Source organism: Scyliorhinus canicula, chromosome 11 (genome assembly GCF_902713615.1).
Source record: "Scyliorhinus canicula chromosome 11, sScyCan1.1, whole genome shotgun sequence".
In the NCBI taxonomy this organism is placed as follows: Eukaryota; Metazoa; Chordata; class Chondrichthyes; order Carcharhiniformes; family Scyliorhinidae; genus Scyliorhinus; species Scyliorhinus canicula.
The window spans coordinates 47,645,631-47,665,378 of NC_052156.1; the positions used below are offsets into that span (position 1 = coordinate 47,645,631).

At 43.3% G+C, this 19,748-nt stretch overlaps 1 protein-coding gene across 2 annotated transcripts; it reads right to left on the reverse strand.

The window, feature by feature from the left end:
- Positions 1–11,426: 11,426 nt before the first annotated feature.
- On the reverse strand, positions 11,427–16,911 carry fezf2 (FEZ family zinc finger 2). 2 transcript variants are annotated; one of them, XM_038810537.1, is made up of 6 exons: positions 16,717–16,911; positions 15,772–15,992; positions 13,793–14,652; positions 13,510–13,644; positions 13,019–13,149; positions 11,427–12,195 (listed from the first exon to the last, which is right to left on the reverse strand). In XM_038810537.1, exons 3-6 carry the CDS (start codon positions 14,600–14,602, stop codon positions 11,937–11,939), a joined length of 1,335 nt encoding a protein of 444 aa, XP_038666465.1. In that variant the 5' UTR covers positions 14,603–14,652; positions 15,772–15,992; positions 16,717–16,911; the 3' UTR covers positions 11,427–11,936. The 2 variants fall into 2 exon arrangements, with proteins under 2 accessions (XP_038666465.1, XP_038666464.1); XM_038810536.1 differs by lacking the exons at positions 15,772–15,992; positions 16,717–16,911 and adding an exon at positions 14,900–15,588.
- Positions 16,912–19,748: the final 2,837 nt, after the last annotated feature.

Below are 19,748 nucleotides of genomic sequence, written 5' to 3' on the forward strand. Positions count from 1 at the left end.
AACTCTCTCTATCTCCAAATTCTCAATGCAAGATTTAAGATCAATTGAAAATCTCAAGAGTACAATCAGTATATTTTGATGGGTAAGATTGTCAAGAGATATAGAAAAAATGCAAATAAATAGAGTTGAAATCTAGATCAGCTATTATCTGATTAAATGATGAATTCTGGCTACCTGAATAAGAACAGGAATAGACAATTCAGTCCCTCAACACAGCTTTATGTTTTCTTCTCAGAATCTTCCATCTTAATCATTGATTCCATCACTAAGAAGCACCATAGTAACTATGTGATTCACAGACTTTATTTTTACAGCTAGCACTGAGCCGGCTGGTAATTTCCATGCTGGGTAGTTTCCGATATGCATCAATGTGAAAGTAGCAGCATAACTTCAGTTAGGTCCCAAGCTGACCCGAGAATTCACTGAAGCCAGATAATGCAAAACACCCGTATGGAGGCCGTCTTGCATAATTCCAAAGGCCAGGGGAACAATTCCTTGGACCAATGGCCCACCTCACAAACTTTAATAAAAGTGCTGATGATATGAGAAAGCTGCAGCTTGAACCTGAATTTACCCAACATTAAAAAAAGTTTGCTCAGAAAAGGAGAACTCTGTGAGTACACAGTTACCAATAGCAGCAGTGCAATACCCAGTCCACAATAAGCTGTCGAAGCCAGGTCTGAACTGAGCTTTTTTTAATAAATGTTTTTTATTGGGTTTTTGAACATAGTATATTTACAGTTATGTACACAGATTAAAATATATATATGAAGAAAGAATACTGGTAGGATATTGTACACAAGCTCAAAAACAGCAACAATATTAGGTTTAACAAATAAGTAGGCACCTGTTTGTTGGGGAGGGGAGGGAGGGGTCTTTCGCCCATATTTTCCTTGCTCTCTATTACTGTATTTACCAAAGTTGTTGTTGTTTCCCGTGCTCTCCTTCCGGATTTCATTCCCTTGCCTCACCCCCCCCCCCCCCAACTAGTTCCCCTCTATTGTTCTCTGTCTCCTCCATTTTCCCTCTCCCCCCCCCCCCCCCCCCACCCTCCCTTTCTCTTGTGGTTCACCTTTGTTTTCGCTGAGGTTTAGCTGTCCCTCCCCCCTCCTGGGTCTTTCCCCGCCTCTCATGCCTTGGCTACTTTCCCCTGATTCTTGACTACTTGGCTATTCTTCTGCTTGTTCGTTGGCCACAAACAGGTCCCGGAACAATTGGGTGAATGGCTCCCACGTTCTGTGAAAGCCGTCGTCTGACCCTCGGATGGTGAATTTGATTTTCTCCATTTGGAAAGATTCTGAGAGGTCAGACAGCCAGTCTGCAACTTTGGGTGGTGCTCCTGACCACCAGCCAAACAAGATTCTACAGCGGGCGATCAGGGAGGCAAAGGCAAGGGAGTCCACCTTCCTCGCCATGAATAGATTTGGCTGGTCTGATACTCCGAAGTCCACCATTTTTGGGCATGGCTCCACCCTCATCCCCACCACTTTGGACATTGCCTCAAAGAAGGCTGTCATGTACCCAGCAAGTCTGGTGCAAGACCAGAACATGTGGGCGTGGTTGGCCGGGCCTCCTTGGCACCATTCACATCTATCCTCCACCTCCGGGAAGAACCTACTCATTCGCGTTCTTGTTAAATGGGCTCTATGTAGCACTTTTAGTTGCGTCAGGTTGAGCCTTGCACACGTGGAGTTGCCGCTATGCAGTGCTTCGCTCCACAGCCCCCACCTTATCTCAATCCCCAGGTCTTCCTCCCATTTCTTTCTTGTTGCATCCAGTACGGTGTTGTCCTTTCTACCAGTCGTTCATACATGTCGCTACAGTTCCCTTTATCTAGGATGCTTGCGTCCAGTAACTCTTCCAGTAATTTTTTTTTTTTTAATTTAGATTACCCAATTATTTTTTCCAATTAAGGGGCAATTTAGCATGGCCAATCCACCTACTCTGCACGTTTTTGGGTTGTGGGGGCGAAACCCTCGCAGACATGGGGAGAATGTGCAAACTCCACACGGACAGTGACCCAGAGCCAGGATCGAACCTGGGACCTCAGCGCCGTGAGGCGGTTGTGCTAACCACTAGGCCAACGTGCTGCCCTAACTCTTCCAGTAATGTCTGTCGTGGTGGTTGTGGGTACGTCCTTGTCCCCTTTCGTAGGAAGTTTTTGAGTTGCAGGTAACTTAGCTCGTTCCCCCTGGCTACCTGGAATTTCTCCATCAGTTTGTCCAGTGTTGCGATCCTGCCGTCCTTTTATCGGTCCCTAACTGTGTCCTTCCGTCCTGTCCCCACTTTTTAATGGTGGCGTCAGTCAGCGCTGGTGTGAACCTATGGTTGTTACAGGTGGGAGCTTTGTCCGACATTTTGGTCAGGCCAAATTGCTGCCGTAACTGGTTCCAGGACTGGAGGGTGGCTATCATCACCGGGCTGCTGGAGTGTTTTTTGGGTGGGGATGGGAGTGCCGCAGTGGCGAGGACCTGGAGGCATGTCCCCTTGCAGGAGGCCTCCTCCGCGCGCACCCACTCGGCTTCTGGCTCCTTGATCCATCCCCTTACTCGCTCGGCCATCGCCGCCCAGTGGTAGAATTGTAGGTTTGGGAAAGCGAGCACCCCCCCCTGGATTTTGTTTTTGTAGGACGTTCTGTGGGATCCTAGCATTCTCTCCCCCCCCCCCCCCCCCCCCATATGAATGCTATGATAAGTTTGTATAGTGCTTTGACAAAGGCTTTGGGATGTAGATCAGGATAGATCTAAGTAGGAAGTGGTACCTGGACAGTACATTCATTTTGATTGTCTGGACTCTCCCCGCGAGGGAGAGTGGGAGTGTATTCCATCTTTGCCGACCCTTTTTTACTTCCTTTGTCAGAATGGTGAGGTTCCATTTGTGGATCCCTTTCCAGTCATGAGCTATTTGGATCCCCAGGTAGCAGAATTTGTGTTGGGCTTGTTTAAATGGTAATCCCATTAGTGCTGCCACCCCTACTTATGGGTGTACTGGGAAGATCTTGCTTTTGCTGATGTTGACTTTGTAGCCCGAGAAGGTACCAAACTCTTACAGGAGCACTATGATTCCATCCATGCTGCTTTGTGGGTCTGAAATGTAGAGGACAGGTCATCTGCATAGAGTGAGACTCTGTGCTCACTGTCACCCCTTTGGTTTCCCCTCCAGCTTTTTGCTGCTCTGAGAGCAATTGCTAATGGTTCAATCGCTAGAGCGAACAGCAGCGGGGACAGTGGGCATCCTCGTCTGGTGCCCCTGTGCAGCAGGAAGGATCGGGAGTTGGTGTTGTTTGTCCGTATGCTGGCCATGGGAGTGTTGTATTGGAGCTTTTCCCATGTGGTGAACTCTATTCCAAGCACGAACCGCTCCAGTACCTTACAAGGTACTTCCATTTGACCCTGTCGAAGGCCTTTTCTGCGTCTCGGGAGACAATCACCTCTGGTATTCTCCCACCGGATGGGGTCATTACCACATTCAGCAGGCACCTGATGTTCGAGGTTAGCTGTCTACCTTTGACAAAGTCCATCTGGTACTCTATGACCACCTCTGGTACGCAGTCTTATAGCCTTTTGGCTATGATTTTGGCCAGTATTTTGGCATCTGCATTCAGCAGTGAGATGTGGATCAGTATGATTCACATTCCGTTGGGTCTTTATCTTTCTTAGGTATCAGTGAGATTGAGGCCTGTGCTAGTGTAGGTGGCAGTGTGCCCTTGGACAGCGAGTCTGTGAACATCTCCCGCAGGTGTAGAAGTCTGCCGGGAACCCGTTTGGTCCTGGCACCTTCCCCGCCTCCATGGAGGTAATGCTGTCCATGATCTCTCCCAGTGCTAGTTGTGCTTCCAGGCCCCGTTTTCTGCCCTCCCCCAAGACTGGTATGTCCAGTCCATCAAGGAACTGTTTCATCCCAGACTCCCCTGTTGGGGGCTCTGAGGTGTACAGCCCTTGGTAGAAGGCCTTGAAGGTTTTGTTAATCTTTTCTGGTTCTGTTTCTAATGTACCTCTGGTATCCCTGATTTGTGCAATTTTTCTGGTGGCTGCCTGTTTTCTCAGCTGGTGTGCCAATAGGCTTTGTCTCCGTGTTCGTATAGGGTCCCCCGTGCCTGGTGGAATTGGTGCACTGCTTTCCTGGCAGAGAGCAGATCGAAGTTCCTTTGTAGCTCTTTCCTCTCCGCCAGGAGCTCTACGGTCGGGGCCTCGGAGTATTTACGGTCTACCTCCAGTATGTAGTCGACCAGCTGCTGCCAAGCCGCCCTTTCCTCCCTATCTCTTTGCGTTTTGAAAGCCATAATTAGGTTTGAACTGAGCGAGATAGGCATTAATAAGGTATTAAGGATACAGTGGAAGACAGATAGAGGTGAACAAAGAAGATTTCGAATGGCCATGATCTAATTGAATGAGGGGGCAGGGGTGGTGGCCTTGTGGTGCACTGGGTTGCCTCCCTGCCTCTCAGCTCTGGGTTCAGGTCCCACCCCAGGTGGCCAAGGAAGGTGCCTTCATCATGCAGCGAGGCAGGCCCAATATCAACCTGCAACAGCCAATGTCAGGCGACTCGAACCAGGGCCAATCTCATTGTGGGAACTAATGCATATGCTATGCGTGTGCATATGCACACTACTTGTGCATGACTAGGATTGAGGGGCTGAACGGCCTATATGTCCCTGTGACCTATGGCCCTGTCATTTTGGCAGATTGGAGTGTCGCACAGCCCCGGGACTGAAAGCGACTTTTATTCCCCCATAACCTTAATTTCTGAAGAATCATTTTGCAACCATTTAAAGAAAGAAAGATATATTTAGAAAGAAGAAATCACACAAACGTTTCATCAGGTTTCTCCAACCATGGTTGGACAGGGCTGAACACGTTAACTTTTCAGTTCTATTTTTTTGTAAACGATTCTTTTGTCAAGCTTCTGGACTTCCTCTTCCGGGCCCTAGTGGTCCATATTGTATAAAATTTTACAAATGAAGTAACCTCGCCATTTGCATTTTGAGCTGTTTAACCAGTTGGTTTTCTTTAATGTGTTTTTTTTTGTGTGTGTAATTGCTGCAATTATTTCGCAACCTTTCAGCCGGGAGCATCAGTTCGCTGGCTTGCCGGATTCTGAAACGGATCTGAAATTAGCCACTTTAAATCCTTGGAAACTGGAACCGCGTCTGAAAATAAAGTTGCAAGGCGGCTTGTGTGTCATTTTTTTTTTTTGCTTGAGCAAAATATTTAATGTTCAGTGGTGCTGAGGATCTCTGAGGTTTTGTAGTTTGCAGAGAAAGGTTGGGCAATATCCCCTTTATCTTGCATTTTTTTTTGTTTTAGGAATAGGTCCAAACGATTTGTCAGATGCTGAAACTCATTAACTTCCCCTTGGCTCTCGCAATGTGTCTGCTGGGCCCATTGTGCCAAGCTCTGGCGCTTTCTCCTCACTAATGCGACGCTTTTTTCTGCTCGTTCGGGGAAACAAATTACTTTCCAAAAGATCGCGAGGGATGTTTTGATGAGAATTTCATTTGTACCGAGCTGGAAGGCCCTGTAGTTAACATTTGGTGGACTTAATTGGACTTTTCTTTTTCCCCTTTAAAATCTGAAGCTGCTCTCCTAATCCCTCATTTGTAATCAATTGTGTTGACTAAACAAAAGTATAGGTCGCTCTTTCTTCCTGTTCCAGACAATCCTTTGTTGAGTTTAAATGCCCTATTATTAAGTGATCCTGGTAGTATAGATGTACTCGATTGTTGACAGTTCATTATTGCGCTTTTGTCCATTTAATCATTCTCTCTGTGTTTTGCATGTGCATACAATAATGAGCTCCGTTGTCAATTAACATGTTTCTAGGAGCAAAACTGGTTGCTCAGATGTTTTAACAAGAAGCGCAGAGAAAAGGGCAACGCGCTGTCTTGAGGTTGTTTACTTCCCAGCGCTTTCTCAATGCACCAGGTTACTGCCAGTCCTCACACTGACCCGGGGGTTCCGCGCGGTCCTAGTGCAGCAGCTATTCATGTCAGACAAGGAGCGACGGGGAAACGATTTGATATTGGAGTCACACTGGGTGTAAAAAAAAATATGTTTTTTAATGGGGTTGTTGTTTGTCATTTTTCTTTGGTCCCATTTCAAACATTAGCAATCTTTAGATCTACAACCCCTCGAGGTACTCAATGCAAACCTTACTGTTTGGAAACTTGGGTGATTTTTCTCTGCTATTGCTGTGTTTTCACATTTGAGAATGTAACCATACCGATGGAATTTCGGCAGCTGAGAGACAGACCCTTTGCACTAATATTGTTGAAGTTGTATGGTCGCACAGCATTGCTGCCTCACAATGTCAGGGACTGGGTGCTCCGGTGTCCTCCCACAGTCCAAAGATGTGCGGTTTAGGTGGATTGGCCATGCTAAATTCCCCCCTACTGTCCAGGAATGACATGGGCCGACTGCTCTTTCAGAGTGTTGGGAATAATATTTAAAACACCCGAGTACAGTATTTTGATAGGTTTCCTGCAGCATTGCGTTTATTGCCCACAATAAGCAGTTGGAGGCCTGGACTCTATCTTAACCTGCATCGTTTTTTCAATGACACAGTGCACAGGATGACCCTGGCTACAATTACTTATATTGATATCGGACTAGCATAACCATCTTCATGATCTCGCATAAAGTTTATTTTAAAAATGGGTTGGGTGAGACCCTGCAACTGGATGTGGGTGGTGCCTCCACCGGAAATCTTCCTGCACTCAGAAAATCACCTGAAGACAGCATGTCCAGGCTAACTACAGCACACACTTCCAACCAGTCAGTCGGACACACATACAATCCTTAGAATGGGAAGAATCTGAGTTGATGAATGTTGCATCAGTAATATGGTTATTTAATTATCTGAACGTTCTCTTTCTCATCATTTTGTAATGTTCGTTAATAGTGAAATGTTAAACTGTTGATATGCAATGCGGGCTATATGTTTTCCTTTCAGTTTTAGTTACGAACATGCTGGTGAGTTTGATGGGACCGTATCACAACCTATTCTGTAATTATACATACCAAGAAATGTTAATAGCGGTATCACAGTCTATCCGGACAACTACATAATATTTTGACCAAGAGAAGTAAATCTGCCCAGTTATTGTATAAAGGAGATATTGTAGCTGGATTGTTCCTTCGTTAGAAATATTTGATGACTTTCTAACTGAAGTTTAAATACCCAAATGCGACATTGCCGCACACCTGATCGGCGATGAGTTTTTTTGTGAAACATTGTATTTTAAACTGTTCACAAATATTATTCAGCTGATGTGAAAAATGTTGCCATTATTCGTTTTCAAAGCCCGTCAACCACTGCTGTCATTGTGTAGTTGTTATCTGTGAGAAACGGTTTAACAGGATCACTCTGAGTTCTGTGGCATCATAAAGACATATAGAAATCTGATTAGAATCCTTTATGCTGATGTGTCAAGCACATTTCACAATAAAACTGTTTACTTCAAATGCAGATGGGCTAATAAATAAATTCTTAACCAAAAAATAAATGCGGATGTTCTAAAAGAAGCAATCTGAGGGGGGGGGGGGGGGGGGGCACATAATTGCGAAATCAAGGACGTGTGATTCTGTTTGGCCGAGTGCGGGGTCTAAGTACACACTAACCCGTTATCAAGAATCAGTAAGGGAAAATAATTCTGAAGAATCCATTGTATATCTTCCAGTGAAAAGAATGCGCACCATATATTGTATCACAAATTACTTCGCCATAACGTTAAGTCTTATTTGATTGTTTTTTTTTTACTGCATTCTTTCTGGGAAATTATCCGTGAATTAATGATATGATTAATAATATGAATAATATGAATTATAAAAGATACATAATTATAATATCCGTGTATGCAGTAGCATCTGCTAAAGCGACTTGTGTATTTCCTATTTGGCATTTGCAAACCGTTTGCCTTTTTTGTAATTGTCAATGAAAATGAAACTAGATAGAAACAAAATGATGATTTTCCTCCTGCGTATGGACACTTTAGTTTTATCTTCTGAGATCTTTGAATAAAAGAATCATATTGATCGATTCCACATTTAATATCAAAACAAACCAGCAACAAATGAATCCTGGAAGAAGAAAAAAGCAATTCGAGATTTGAGGGAATTGACACGCAATTTAGCAGACTAAACTATTCTTGGAAATCAGGAAGAAGCAAATTGACAAACAGTAGATATCTGCAAAGAGCCATAATTAATATCGGCATTATAACCTGGTAGAAGTGCATTGTGTTTATATATAGGTTGACAGAAATGCATTAACACCTATGGTTGGATTGCACGCGCGCTATATGGATATACAAAGCAAATGCGGATGTATATACACTCAGCATGTATATATAGCATTGCGTGGATGTGTATGTAAACTAAGGTTGCGAGTTTGGGATGCAGATGGATGCAGCATTTTTTTTGTCTTTTGCAGGTTGTACTCTCTCCAGGTTTCCTCTTGGCTTTATCTCCCCAGGAAGCAAAAGTATCTCCCAATTGCTAATTAAAACATGAGGTGTCAGTCAGCTGTATTTATGAATATGGTGTAACTAGGCCTGTAAATAAATCTGGGCATGTTTATTCCTTCTATCCACCCTGACCTGCTGCGACAACTTTCCCAATTTGCGCTTACATGTTTCAACGAATCTTATGATGCAAGTATGCTTGGCTGAGGTGAATTTAAACTCGCAGCAGTCCTTCCGCTGAAATGTTCAAAGTTAACAGCTGAAGGTTACTTAAGTTTTATGAATGTCGCTAAGGGTCCGGTTTTTCTGAAGGTTACCTCCAAAACACTCACAATATTGTAACTAACCACAACGCACAATACTGCGATTCATTAATATCGGTTGAATGAATTTTAAAGCATCGCCTCTGGTCAGTTGGAATTTTTACAGCGTTTTGCCTCACGAGGAAGTGGATTAATTGTCAATCGCGCACAGAAACGACACCTTTATATGCATTCAACGTGGAAATGTTTTTATATTTATGTATAGAACTTTTTTTTAAAATGCCGCTATTGGAAATGGTTAAGACATGGAAATGTATTCCGGAAAATGAGTCTCTTTGTAGCTGGCGTGAAGTTGCCCTATCTAAAAGATCCAGGATTCAAATAGCTTTAGAGAATTTATAAGACATCACGGGACAGCTACGATGAGTTGGAAAGAACGGTTTGTGGGTTAGCATTACGAGCCGATAAGAGGTTACACCTTTCCGAGCCTTCATTCTTAACAGATCAAATAAGGAGTAGACGTAGTTGTCTATTCGCCAGCAATGATGAAAGCACTAAACAAAGTTGGGACGTGTTGACAAGCAGCAAGTTGTGCTTGTTGGTTTTGGTCTTTGCAAGTTTAACGCATTGATTGATTGTGGATGGGTTTCGGTGGTGCGGGGACGGATCAGACACTTGCTTGTTTCAGGGTGGACAATTGTCAGCGGTTTTCCCACTAGGACATGGCGCTTTGTGGACTTGGCGGCATTTAGAATGTCACTTTTTGTTCGGCGTATTGAAATAAGTGTCTCAGCGTGTGTGTGGGTGGGTGGCTGTTGGAAGAATCAAGAATGAGACAGAGTAACTTTTGATTCACTGAGGAGCAGTGGAAATGTTGGGAGGTGCATTGTGACCAGGGAGGCGCCTCGGAAGCCCCCAGTGAGGACTTGCCTCCCGCATAAAGTAGTAAACAATTTGTAATTGCAACTTCCACCATCAACGTGGAGGACACAGTAATAGATCGAGCCACAGTGGAGACTTTTGTGTCGAACAAGGTTCTTTAATATAATTAGCAAGCTGCTTTAGTTTGGTTTATAATTAAAATAACACATTCCCCGCAAAAGCACATGACGGTACCTTTACAACCCAGCCTAGGAGCCGCTCAGATCAGCCCACTCAATTAACTGTAAAAAGGTGTACATGCAATTCTCTTCAAATTATTGGCCTTTTAATCAGTCCCTGGATAGTTTCACCGTTTACTGTTAACGGTTAATTTAAATTTCATTGAGAAGCGTAGAGTGAACAGCACGCAGCTGAGCTGAAATCAGAATTTTGTTGATACACTAATAATATTGTTCGTCTAGACGTGGGGAGAATAAATTATCCCGTATTAAAAGGAGCGAGACATGGGAAAAGGAGTTTTTTGAAAACCCTAAGTACTTTATTATCCACTGTTACATCAAATTGGCTAATATGGAAATGGCTTCTCCTGAGAGAGCTTGCCTGATTACCGTCAGCGCTGTTGGAAGCGCACTCTTTCTGCTCTGGGTTTGATGATATTCTGCGGATCAAGTGTGGGATCATTTCATCAATGTACTCTGAAAATAAAACAGCAATTTGTTGCCGACAGCAGGTCGAGAAGAGACACTTAATCTGCACGTCATAAAAAGCTCAATTACACAAACTGGGTAATTTCGTAATCAATCGCCGAGAAAATAAATAGCCTGCAAGTTGCCTGAGGTTATTCACAGAGAAACGAGGAGAGACTTGAACAAAATCTAAATCCTCCCGCTTCAAATATGAATAAATAGGTAAATGCTGTGAATGTCTTATGTTTCCCAATAGCCCATTAATAATAATAATAAACTCGCTGCACCAGCCGCCTCGCAGTAAACTTTTTAAAAAATACACCCCCCCCCCCCCCCCCCCGCCCCCTCCTAAAAGATGGTGAAGTTGTTGAAAGCGCCACTCGGGAACTTCACCAGAACAAGACGCACTGGAACTTTATGGAAGTGTTTCCACCTCGAGTCAGTCAACTGGATTTATTTGTAAATGTCAGTTTCGCCTGGTTTATTAAACTTCTGATACAGACTTTGGTACACATTGCTAAAGCTGTTCTTCGGGTGGCCTGCACGGTCCCACCTTTGCGTTGCTTCCCGTTTAATTTGCTCTTAAAAGATGGAGTACATTTGCTTAAAATTCAATTAACCTGGTTGATGTTTGCAAATCGCACTTCTGTCTCGAGCGAGCATTGTGAAATGCTGAAGGGATGAGACACAATCGGCCGGTGGTGTTTATTTGGGCAGTGGAGTGTTCAGTGGAGACCAAATACTGGAAAGAAATCCACTGACCCACCTGCACGTTAAAACCGTCGAATTCGCCCATCTGCTCTGCGTGGGGACGTGAGAACACCCTCCCGCCTCCCCCGGTATAAACTTGAATCGGTGTCACTATTGGGTTGTTAGCAAAAGTAACGAAAGAAAAGGTTATTTGAAACCGTTCTGTTGCCGCATTTAGTGCAAAAGAGCCCGGATGCTTCCTAAACTCTCCTGCTTTATGCAAAAAGAAAAGATGCATTTCGGAATAAACATGGCATTTAATCAGGAGTATGATTCAAAGTTATAGTTAAATTTCAGCAAATTATGCACCTTTGATGCATCATTGCGTGCCCTTGGCCAGAATAATAATTTATTTCTGAATCGTTCCATTTCTTGGCGAATCTGTGCAATTCAAATAAACGCATCGTTGGAAACTTTATTTTTATTTTGCAGGGAGACACGTTCAATTTTTACAACAGGGGGTTAAATGTACAGAAATGCAAACGAACCAACGTCCTAACAAATACTTTAAAATTTCAGATTTACCAATCCACGGTAAGTTTCATATATAAAATACTACAATACAGAAAAAATATGATATAAGACATTTAATTAACATTTTAACATGGATATTTACATTACGATTCATTCACAACACTTTTGGAATATTGTAGGACCAAGACATGCTGTCGTTTCTCGATATTTTTTTTCTGTAAGCAGAATTCGATCCGTTTAAACATACAAATTCAAGTGTGAAAGGTTATCTTATGAATTGCCCACTGTTGCATAACTGTGTGTGAAGTAAAGAGCATTGCAGTGCATCGAAAAATCTCATATAGATCATACTTAAAAATGCATGTTTGCCAAAATGATTGTCCGCCCAAAGAGAAAAACCATAAATCGAAGTCTATAAAACTAACTTTGCCCCGCCCTTGAGCGTTCGTTTGCCGGGGTTGTGGCGGAGTTACCATCGTGTAATTTTCTTATATGTTTCTTCAAATCAAAGTTCCTGCAAAATCCTTTCCCACAAGTGCCGCAAGTGAAGGGTTTTTTGTCGTTGTGAGTGTGCATATGAAACGTTAAATTATAGACCTGATGGAACGCTTTGTTGCAGATATTACATTTAAACTGTTTTTCTCCGCTGTGGGTCAGTTTGTGATTCTTGTAGTTTCCTGGCGGAAAAGAAGAAGAAAATTGAAGTTAGTGAAAGTTTCCATCTCCCTCCCCCCCCCCCCCCCCCCCCCCCCCCCCCCAACCACCACCACCAGGGTCAGGAGTTCACAACTAAGTTAATTTCAGATGAGGGAATGTCTACGTTAAGAAGGAGTAAAGCTTCATTAGGCAGTCTTGTGTTAGTGTGCGCGTATGGGAGTCAAGAAGTTGTCAAACTTTGTCTCAATCAAGTAAGGACTGCATAAAACTGTCAGATTAGGAATTAGATAGAGGTCAAGCTTCTGACCCACATCCCAAATTAAGGAGCCACATTAGAAGAGGGTTGGTTCAAAATGACACGACCGATTTGAAATAGGTTGAATTCAGCCTGGCAGCTATACCCTAGACATGCTGCAAAAAATATTTCCTCATGCCACTGTTACTTCCGACGGCTTTCAGTGTAAATAAAGAATATTAGACTTTGACAATGCGCCCATAACCCCACGAACAATTTCTGTCGCCCTGGGTTCGACAATCCTAGTTTTTCCGCAGTTACTGGAACAAATGTTTACCAATGAAACTAGTTCGGGTTAACTCAATACATGTTAAATCATTAAAGAAAGTGGGTTGAACTCAAATTTCGAGGCAACATTGAATAATGGATGTTATATCAGTTGAGAAATGCGTTAATGATTTCCGTGAAAACGACACGCACTCACAGCAGACACCAGCAAGACTTTACCATGTACCTAAGGGTTAAATGTGATGGACTTACGGAGCCAAATGGATACCTACTCGTGTGAAGACTAATTCAAATTAAAGCAGACGCGACTTTGAAAAGTACCTTTTGGTGAAATCCTTTCCCACAGAACTCGCAAACAAAAGGTTTGTAGCCAGCGTGGATGCGAATGTGAGTATTGAGAGTGGAGCTCCGGTTAAAAGCTTTTCCGCACTGATTGCATTTATGAGGTTTCTCCTGAAAATGAACCGCAGAAATCATTTGAACGCCGACGGTCGGATAAACATAGTTAAGCAGTAATAAATTGATCGGAGGTAGTCATTCAGCCAAAAGACACAAAGGGCAGGTGCGAATTTGAATTCCAAGGGGGATAAAAAAAACTGTTGCGCTACATTTAAACAATTTAAATGGGGATTTCAAAAAGTAACTTAAAAGCTGAAACGGGAGCTGATACTAGGAACGCGGGCATTGTCTGCCTACAGCGCGAATGCTGTTACCCAATAAGACTGAATGCAGATCAGAAAGCCACTAATAAACTCATTAGTAAATTGTTTGCTGTTAAAGATTGCTGGATAATGGGAAGACGCGAGCACGTACCTGTGTGTGGATTATTTTATGTCTGCACAGGGTACTAGCCTGTCGAAAACCTTTCCCACAGACCTTACACACAAACGGCCTGGCTCCAGTGTGAACTGGCATGTGACGTGTTAAGTTGTAATGGGCATTAAAAACCTGGAAAAGGGAAGGAAAAAAATAAACACGAGCATGTAATTTGTTTTGGAACCGCACAGTTGGTGTCGATCTATTTCTTCTCTCTCGCGAGGGACGGTAAAAAAACATATTGTGATATAATTGCTTTTTAAAAAAATCTTCGCCTTACCTTGCCGCAGACTTCGCAGGTAAAGTTTTTGGGTTTGCCATCATTTGAGGCGTTGCTCAGTTTTTGATGATTTTTAATTACATTCTTTTCGACTGGAAAGTTGCTGTTTTCCTTGATCACTTGGTCCAGCTGTCCCGGGATACGTTCTTTGTGAGGAAATTGTGGCGTTGGGTATTTCTCTGCAGCCAAACTGGCAAATTTAGCGTTTTCCAACAAAAGGAGTTTCTGGTGAGCAGAAAGCGAGGAGGGCGGCTGAGAGCCCAGGATGTGAGATGGGAAGATGTGATGTCCATGAAGCAACTCTGAAGGGTGGTAGGTCGTGTCCAGGTAGTTGAAGTAATAGAGTGAACCGTTGGCAGGCATAGCGACCGTTTGGTTTATGACTTGGGGCTTGATCAGCCTGTTAGTGGTCATCATAGAAGGGCCTAGAGTTAAGTCAGTTTTGCAGCACATCCCACAGTTTGATTTGCACATTGCCGCAGAAGCACAAAGTGACCCCCTCAGGTTAGTCTTCCAAACCTCAGAATAGTTCAAGAGAGCTTTAGCTTGCAAGTCATAAGGAAATGGTTGGATAGGAAGCATACACGGGACAGGAGAGCATAGCTTTCCAACTTTTTTGCCTTCTGCTTTTTCCAAGCTTTGCCTTTGTTCAGTATGGCTCCTTGGTTCTGAGGTTTTGGCCATGATTCTTTCGATGGAAAAGGCCAGTGCCTTTGGGGTAGCTCCATTGCAGGTCGTGGCGGAGGCTCCATTCCTTGCTGTTTGCCTGGGACAGGACACAACCGTCTCCAAGTGACCAGAGCTTGCCATCCCAGGACTTGGTGTGAGCAGCCGCTGACTAGAGCCGCTCTGATCTCCCCCTGCATTCCAGGAAAGCCAAGACACACATCAATTTAATAAGCACCTTGCGTTTGGCATGTCACCCATTAACATTCAAATCAACATCTCCATGAACAATGGCACCGAGGGGCACCAGATTAATGCTCATTAAGCAGCACAAAAGACCGAATTACAAGGACAGCGAAAATCTTTGCTGATAGATTTTAAAAGCAATACTGTAAGCGCAAGCCACCAGTTTGATACTGGAAATTCCGATTACTAACTTACTGAGGAGTGATGTGCCAGACGCCACCGTCTATTCCTAACGGGTTCTACATTTACTAGAGAGCGGAGAAGATTATCCAAGGACTGCGTGTGGCTATACTGTCACATTTCGATCGCACACATCCTCATCAGTGTGAGATCACTGTCTGTTGCATTTAGCTGACATCACATGAAGTCACTTAGCAAGGTGACATCCAAATAGCATCAGCCCATTCCAATCTCCCACCAGCACCCACAATGCTCGTGGGCGAAGTGGCTGTGAGGGTATGAAAAAATAATTGTGCATTTAATATGCTTTAATGTATCGTTAGGTCTGTTTACATTGCTCGTGGGCTACCTTTTTTTTTAAATGGTTAGAACACAAGCAGATTGAATATCGCAGCCTCATTATTCATTATTGCGACGACTTTACAGAAAGGATCCTTTTCCAAAATTTTTTTTTTTTTAAATAAGGAGACATTCATCTGAACTCAGTCTCGGCACTCAAGCTCCGGGTAGGACTTGAAAGAGAGAGAGAGAGAAATCTTTAGTGGATAATAAATGAAGCGTTTCTAATACAATGCACGGTGCAGACAGACCCATGAACGCTGCGAAAACAATTGACTTTTATTCATCGGGAACATCCTCCGCCACCAGCCCAATTCCCAGCGAAAGTTGCAAGAATGATAACCGCAAAGATAACATTGTGGATTATTCTGGTACATTAAAGTGCACGCTCTGCACCGTAATGCGTGGATTTTGAAGGCGGTTTCCGGAGTAACATTATCTCCCCATTCACTTTCCACTGCGTGACGGTGCGGCGTGCAGCTAAAACTTGTCCCCTTTTTTCTGAAAAAAAGTTAAAAAGATGCATTTCTTTTTGATTCAGTACTTACTATTTGTATAGTTAAAGAGGCTAAGTCTAGATTCCACCTGTGGCAATAGCAGATTGCAATCTCAGAATCTCCCCAGGACCCGATTAAACGTTTTCCTTCTTCACCTATTCAGGGCAGCCAATTTTCCAAAGCGATTCATACTGTTGTGCCCTTGTAAAGCGGCCCTTTCAATGTTAGCCACTAAAGCACCGCGTGGAACCCGGTTTTGTGTTCTTTTTTTTCTGTTGGAGAGAGAGAGAAAAAAAAACGCGCGTTACGATGCGGATTAGGAGCCGAAGAAAAAAGACTGCGCCTAGCCAGAGGTAAAAGCGAGTAATGAAAAGACTCCCTTTTTTTTTAACAAGGCTTTTTTTTTAAAAGAAAGTTTATGGAATTTACTCCCGAAACTTCTGTGTTCGCTCCACAATGGCCAAGTGCCTGTTCATTTGGGCCTTTTTAATTCTCCTGTTTGCAGACGGTTTCACCTGAGAATCACAACAAATTATTATCGCAGAATTGATTGAGGCTGGGGCAAGAGGGAAAACAGGGCTGGAGAGGGAGGCAGCATCAAAAGTGATCTTGAAAAGAGCCTAACAAATGATTTTCGGACTATCAGCGCGGGAGCCTCCTTGCTCTTGGTCGTTTTAACATTTTCATGTTTCCAAATCAAAACGGGGCCATGTACTCCTGAGATAAAAGCAAATCTATTCCTAAATTCCTTCCGCCCTGTGCAATGCCTTATTTGATGTTACTGACCGGATGCGATTTAAGATACAGCAAGAAAGTGAATAAAGCGGTTTCGGGGTTTAAAGTACAATGGGCATGGGATAATTCCTTTCGAATGACAAGTACTCCACTGAAATAAATAGACACATCAGAATCCAAAAAGAAACAGCGGGTTGGAAACATTCCTCAGATTGTATCCTTATTCTGAGAACAACAAATAAATAGACTTTGGTGCCTTACAAATATTGCCACTGCCCATGTTATGGTGTGCTGCATTTCCTGCTAACTTCTGCTTTGGTTGCGTTTAACTGGAGTGTGCTTTGAAGGAAACCGATGCTTCATTAATTGTGTTTGACACCATTGTGTGCGATACCGCCGCAGTGTCTGCACAACAGTGGAGTCCCATTTCTAAAACTTTGGAGACAATTCATTTTGAAAGAGCCTAACCAAACTGGGTGCTGAGGAGAGGGAGAGCATCGGCTGCCGTGCTGTATTTAAACGCAATGAAGCTACGCTACTTGTGGAATGTGATTGCAGCAATGTTGCAGTAGCACTCCAAGGGTTAACGTTTAATCAGCGAAGCTGTCTGACCCTTTTCTCTTTCTGTTGCACTAATTTAAGGGGCGGGTTATTTGTTCTGTATTAGAATTGTAAATTCCTGCAGAGTATTAGACTGGTCCTGGCAAAGAGCAGCAAAAGGGCCGGAAAAGGACCACAGGAATTTCCCAACAAAACGGCGATAAAATGTCGTAGCTGATGCAATCCTATTCCTGATTTTTTTTTTAAAGTATGGATTTATTTCAGTCCTTACCTCGGCATTGTCCTGATAAACTTTATTACATTTTCAGAACCTACATTAAATGGTGTTTAAGGGGTGACTGGTGAGGTTAAACCCATGAGTCTCACAACTTCGTCATTTTAAAGCAAATGCCCAACTTGATGTGTTGGTCGTGAGGGGAAAATACACAACTGAAAATTCTTCTCAACCGACGTCTTGTTTTGACAAGTCTCGTCCTTTGGCTATGCGACATTTGGAATAATTCGGGGAAACAGGTTTATTGACAAGTCCAGTTCTTCGTTTGATTCAAACAACGGCTGCAGTGGTTGCGTTAACTTACAGTGTTGGAAATATATGATTGTAAAGAAATAGCTTGCATTTATATAGCCCCGTTCAGGATGCCCCAAAGCACTAAAACGTCAATGAAGTGTGGTCACGGTTGGAATGTATGCAATAGCAGCTCAACAGCAATGTGATAAATGACCAGATCACCATGCTTTAGGTGTTGGCTGAGGGATAGATGTTGGCGTGTCCAGTAGAATATTTAACCTCCATCTGAAAGGGCAGAGAGGTCCTCGCTTGAGCGGTTCCTCAGAAGATTGGGCCCTTACTACTGTATTGAGCTAACGGCCTGGACTATGTTCTCGTGTGTTAGAGTGGGACTTGAATATAGGCCCTTCTGACTCAGGGACGAGAGTACTATTACTGAACTGAAGTTGACAAGTCCCATGGGGGAAACATGCTTGCCAACAGAATGGGTGAAAGTATATATAAACTGGTGTTGAAAGTGGAGCCTCAGTCCGGGGGCAGGTTTGATGGGGTTGTAGGAAGAAGCAACCAGCAACATGTTCATTGTGTACAAATCCACACCTGCGTGGTATTCATACGAGGATTGGAAACTCTATTCCACCCCATGTCAGTTAATGTTAATGAATCCCTCTCTATTCCAATTACAGTTGTTCAACAACGATGTTGGACTACACGGATCGTGTACTTTTACCACGTCAATTAATTAAGCAACTTCAGTACCCGCCATCAGTGCACTTTTAATAAGTGAATACAAAGCTGTTTCAATGCGGATTGTGCCAAAATGCAAGTTTAGGATAATCGGGTAAATTCGTACGACCCGAGATGTATGTTAATAAAACGTAAACAAAATACACACATAACTTTTGTTTGCTTCTACAGTATTTAATTTTTAAGGATGGGGGATCCGCAGGCCACTTGATTCATCTTGCCCATTGTTACTGCAAATACAATTACAATGAAGACAGATAGAACTATTCAATCAATTTCGACGAAGCTGAGTTCAGCGAGACAGTAGGAATTCGCGACCTTTACATTCAATAGCTTAGCTATTATTTATCAATATTTTCTGTCTCCGCGCTGGCTGTAGGTGTAAGGCGGTGCTCATGTAATACAGTACTATGCATGAAATCAATTTCATGTGATTCAGACCAGTAGGAAAGTGAAACCATTATTGTGCTTTATCCATCAGAGATATTTGCAAACTTCACACTCTTTAAGCTACCCTTTTCCTTTCCATTGTCTTACATTTCTTAGCATCCACTTGGCTACTCAATATGATCTTACATTCCCCCGCTCCCAGTTGAATATTGTCCCCCAATATTGCCTCTTCCTGTCTTTACATGCAGTATGATTTGATCCGTCTGATTTGTTTTGGCTAAACTTTCATTATGTGCCTTTGGCAGGGTACAAGTCTGTTTTTTGTACCATATAGAAGCGTTTCTGGCTCATTGTCAGCGTGCAGCCCAGAGTTTGAGGGTCAATGTTATTCTACTGCATGGAGGGGAGCTCATTGAACGCAGTCTGTTACCATTGGCGGAGCAGCAGGTGCGGTCCATGTACCCTTTCCAGAACACTCTGCTAACTAACATCAGTTATCGGTTATACAGTAGCTGTCTGTTATCTTGCACCACTGCCGCTGTTGAACGTGGCCGCTGCACCTACCCCATGATCAATTGTTGATCTCCACGAGCATTCCGGAATGAAACCTGACGGATTCTCCAAGGATGTGGAGTAAACAAATCCGAGTGTAAACAAAATGTTTCTCTTTTACACTTAATTACGTGCTGACGTGTGGTTAAGCTGTTGAAAGTACCGACATGGACGTGAAAAATCCAAAATGCTGGATGGCCTTTCCTTGCACATTTCGAACACTAAATAGGTGACAACGCAGGGTAACCAACAGCCCATCCACTCAATGACTTCTGGTCCCAGTAGCCAGGGTTCCGCCACTGAGCGATAGAAAGAAAACCTATGCAGATGTAGGAACTCTGAAACAAAAGGAGAGATGGAAGGAGTTGAGGTTTCGTGACCCGGGCCTTCAATATTCATTTTAATATAATAAAATGTCACTACAATGATTTAGGGCTCACTGATAGAATTGCATTACCTAAACCATAACGTGGGGATGTCAAGACAATGCGTCTGAAGATAGGCGTGAAATAGCCAGCAGTGCTTCCATGTATTG

Excerpts from the sequence above, each read along its gene's own strand:
- fezf2 (XM_038810537.1), bottom strand. The coding sequence starts at position 14,602 with ATGGCAAGCTCTGGTCACTTGGAGACGGTTGTGTCCTGTCCCAGGCAA. Across the intron at positions 13,645-13,792 it reads CCTGCGAAGTCTGCGGCAAG|GTTTTTAATGCCCATTACAA; the intron begins GTAAGGCGAAGA and ends TCCCTTTTCCAG. Across the intron at positions 12,196-13,018 it reads GGGAAAGGATTTCACCAAAA|AGGAAACTACAAGAATCACA; the intron begins GGTACTTTTCAA and ends TTCTTTTCCGCC.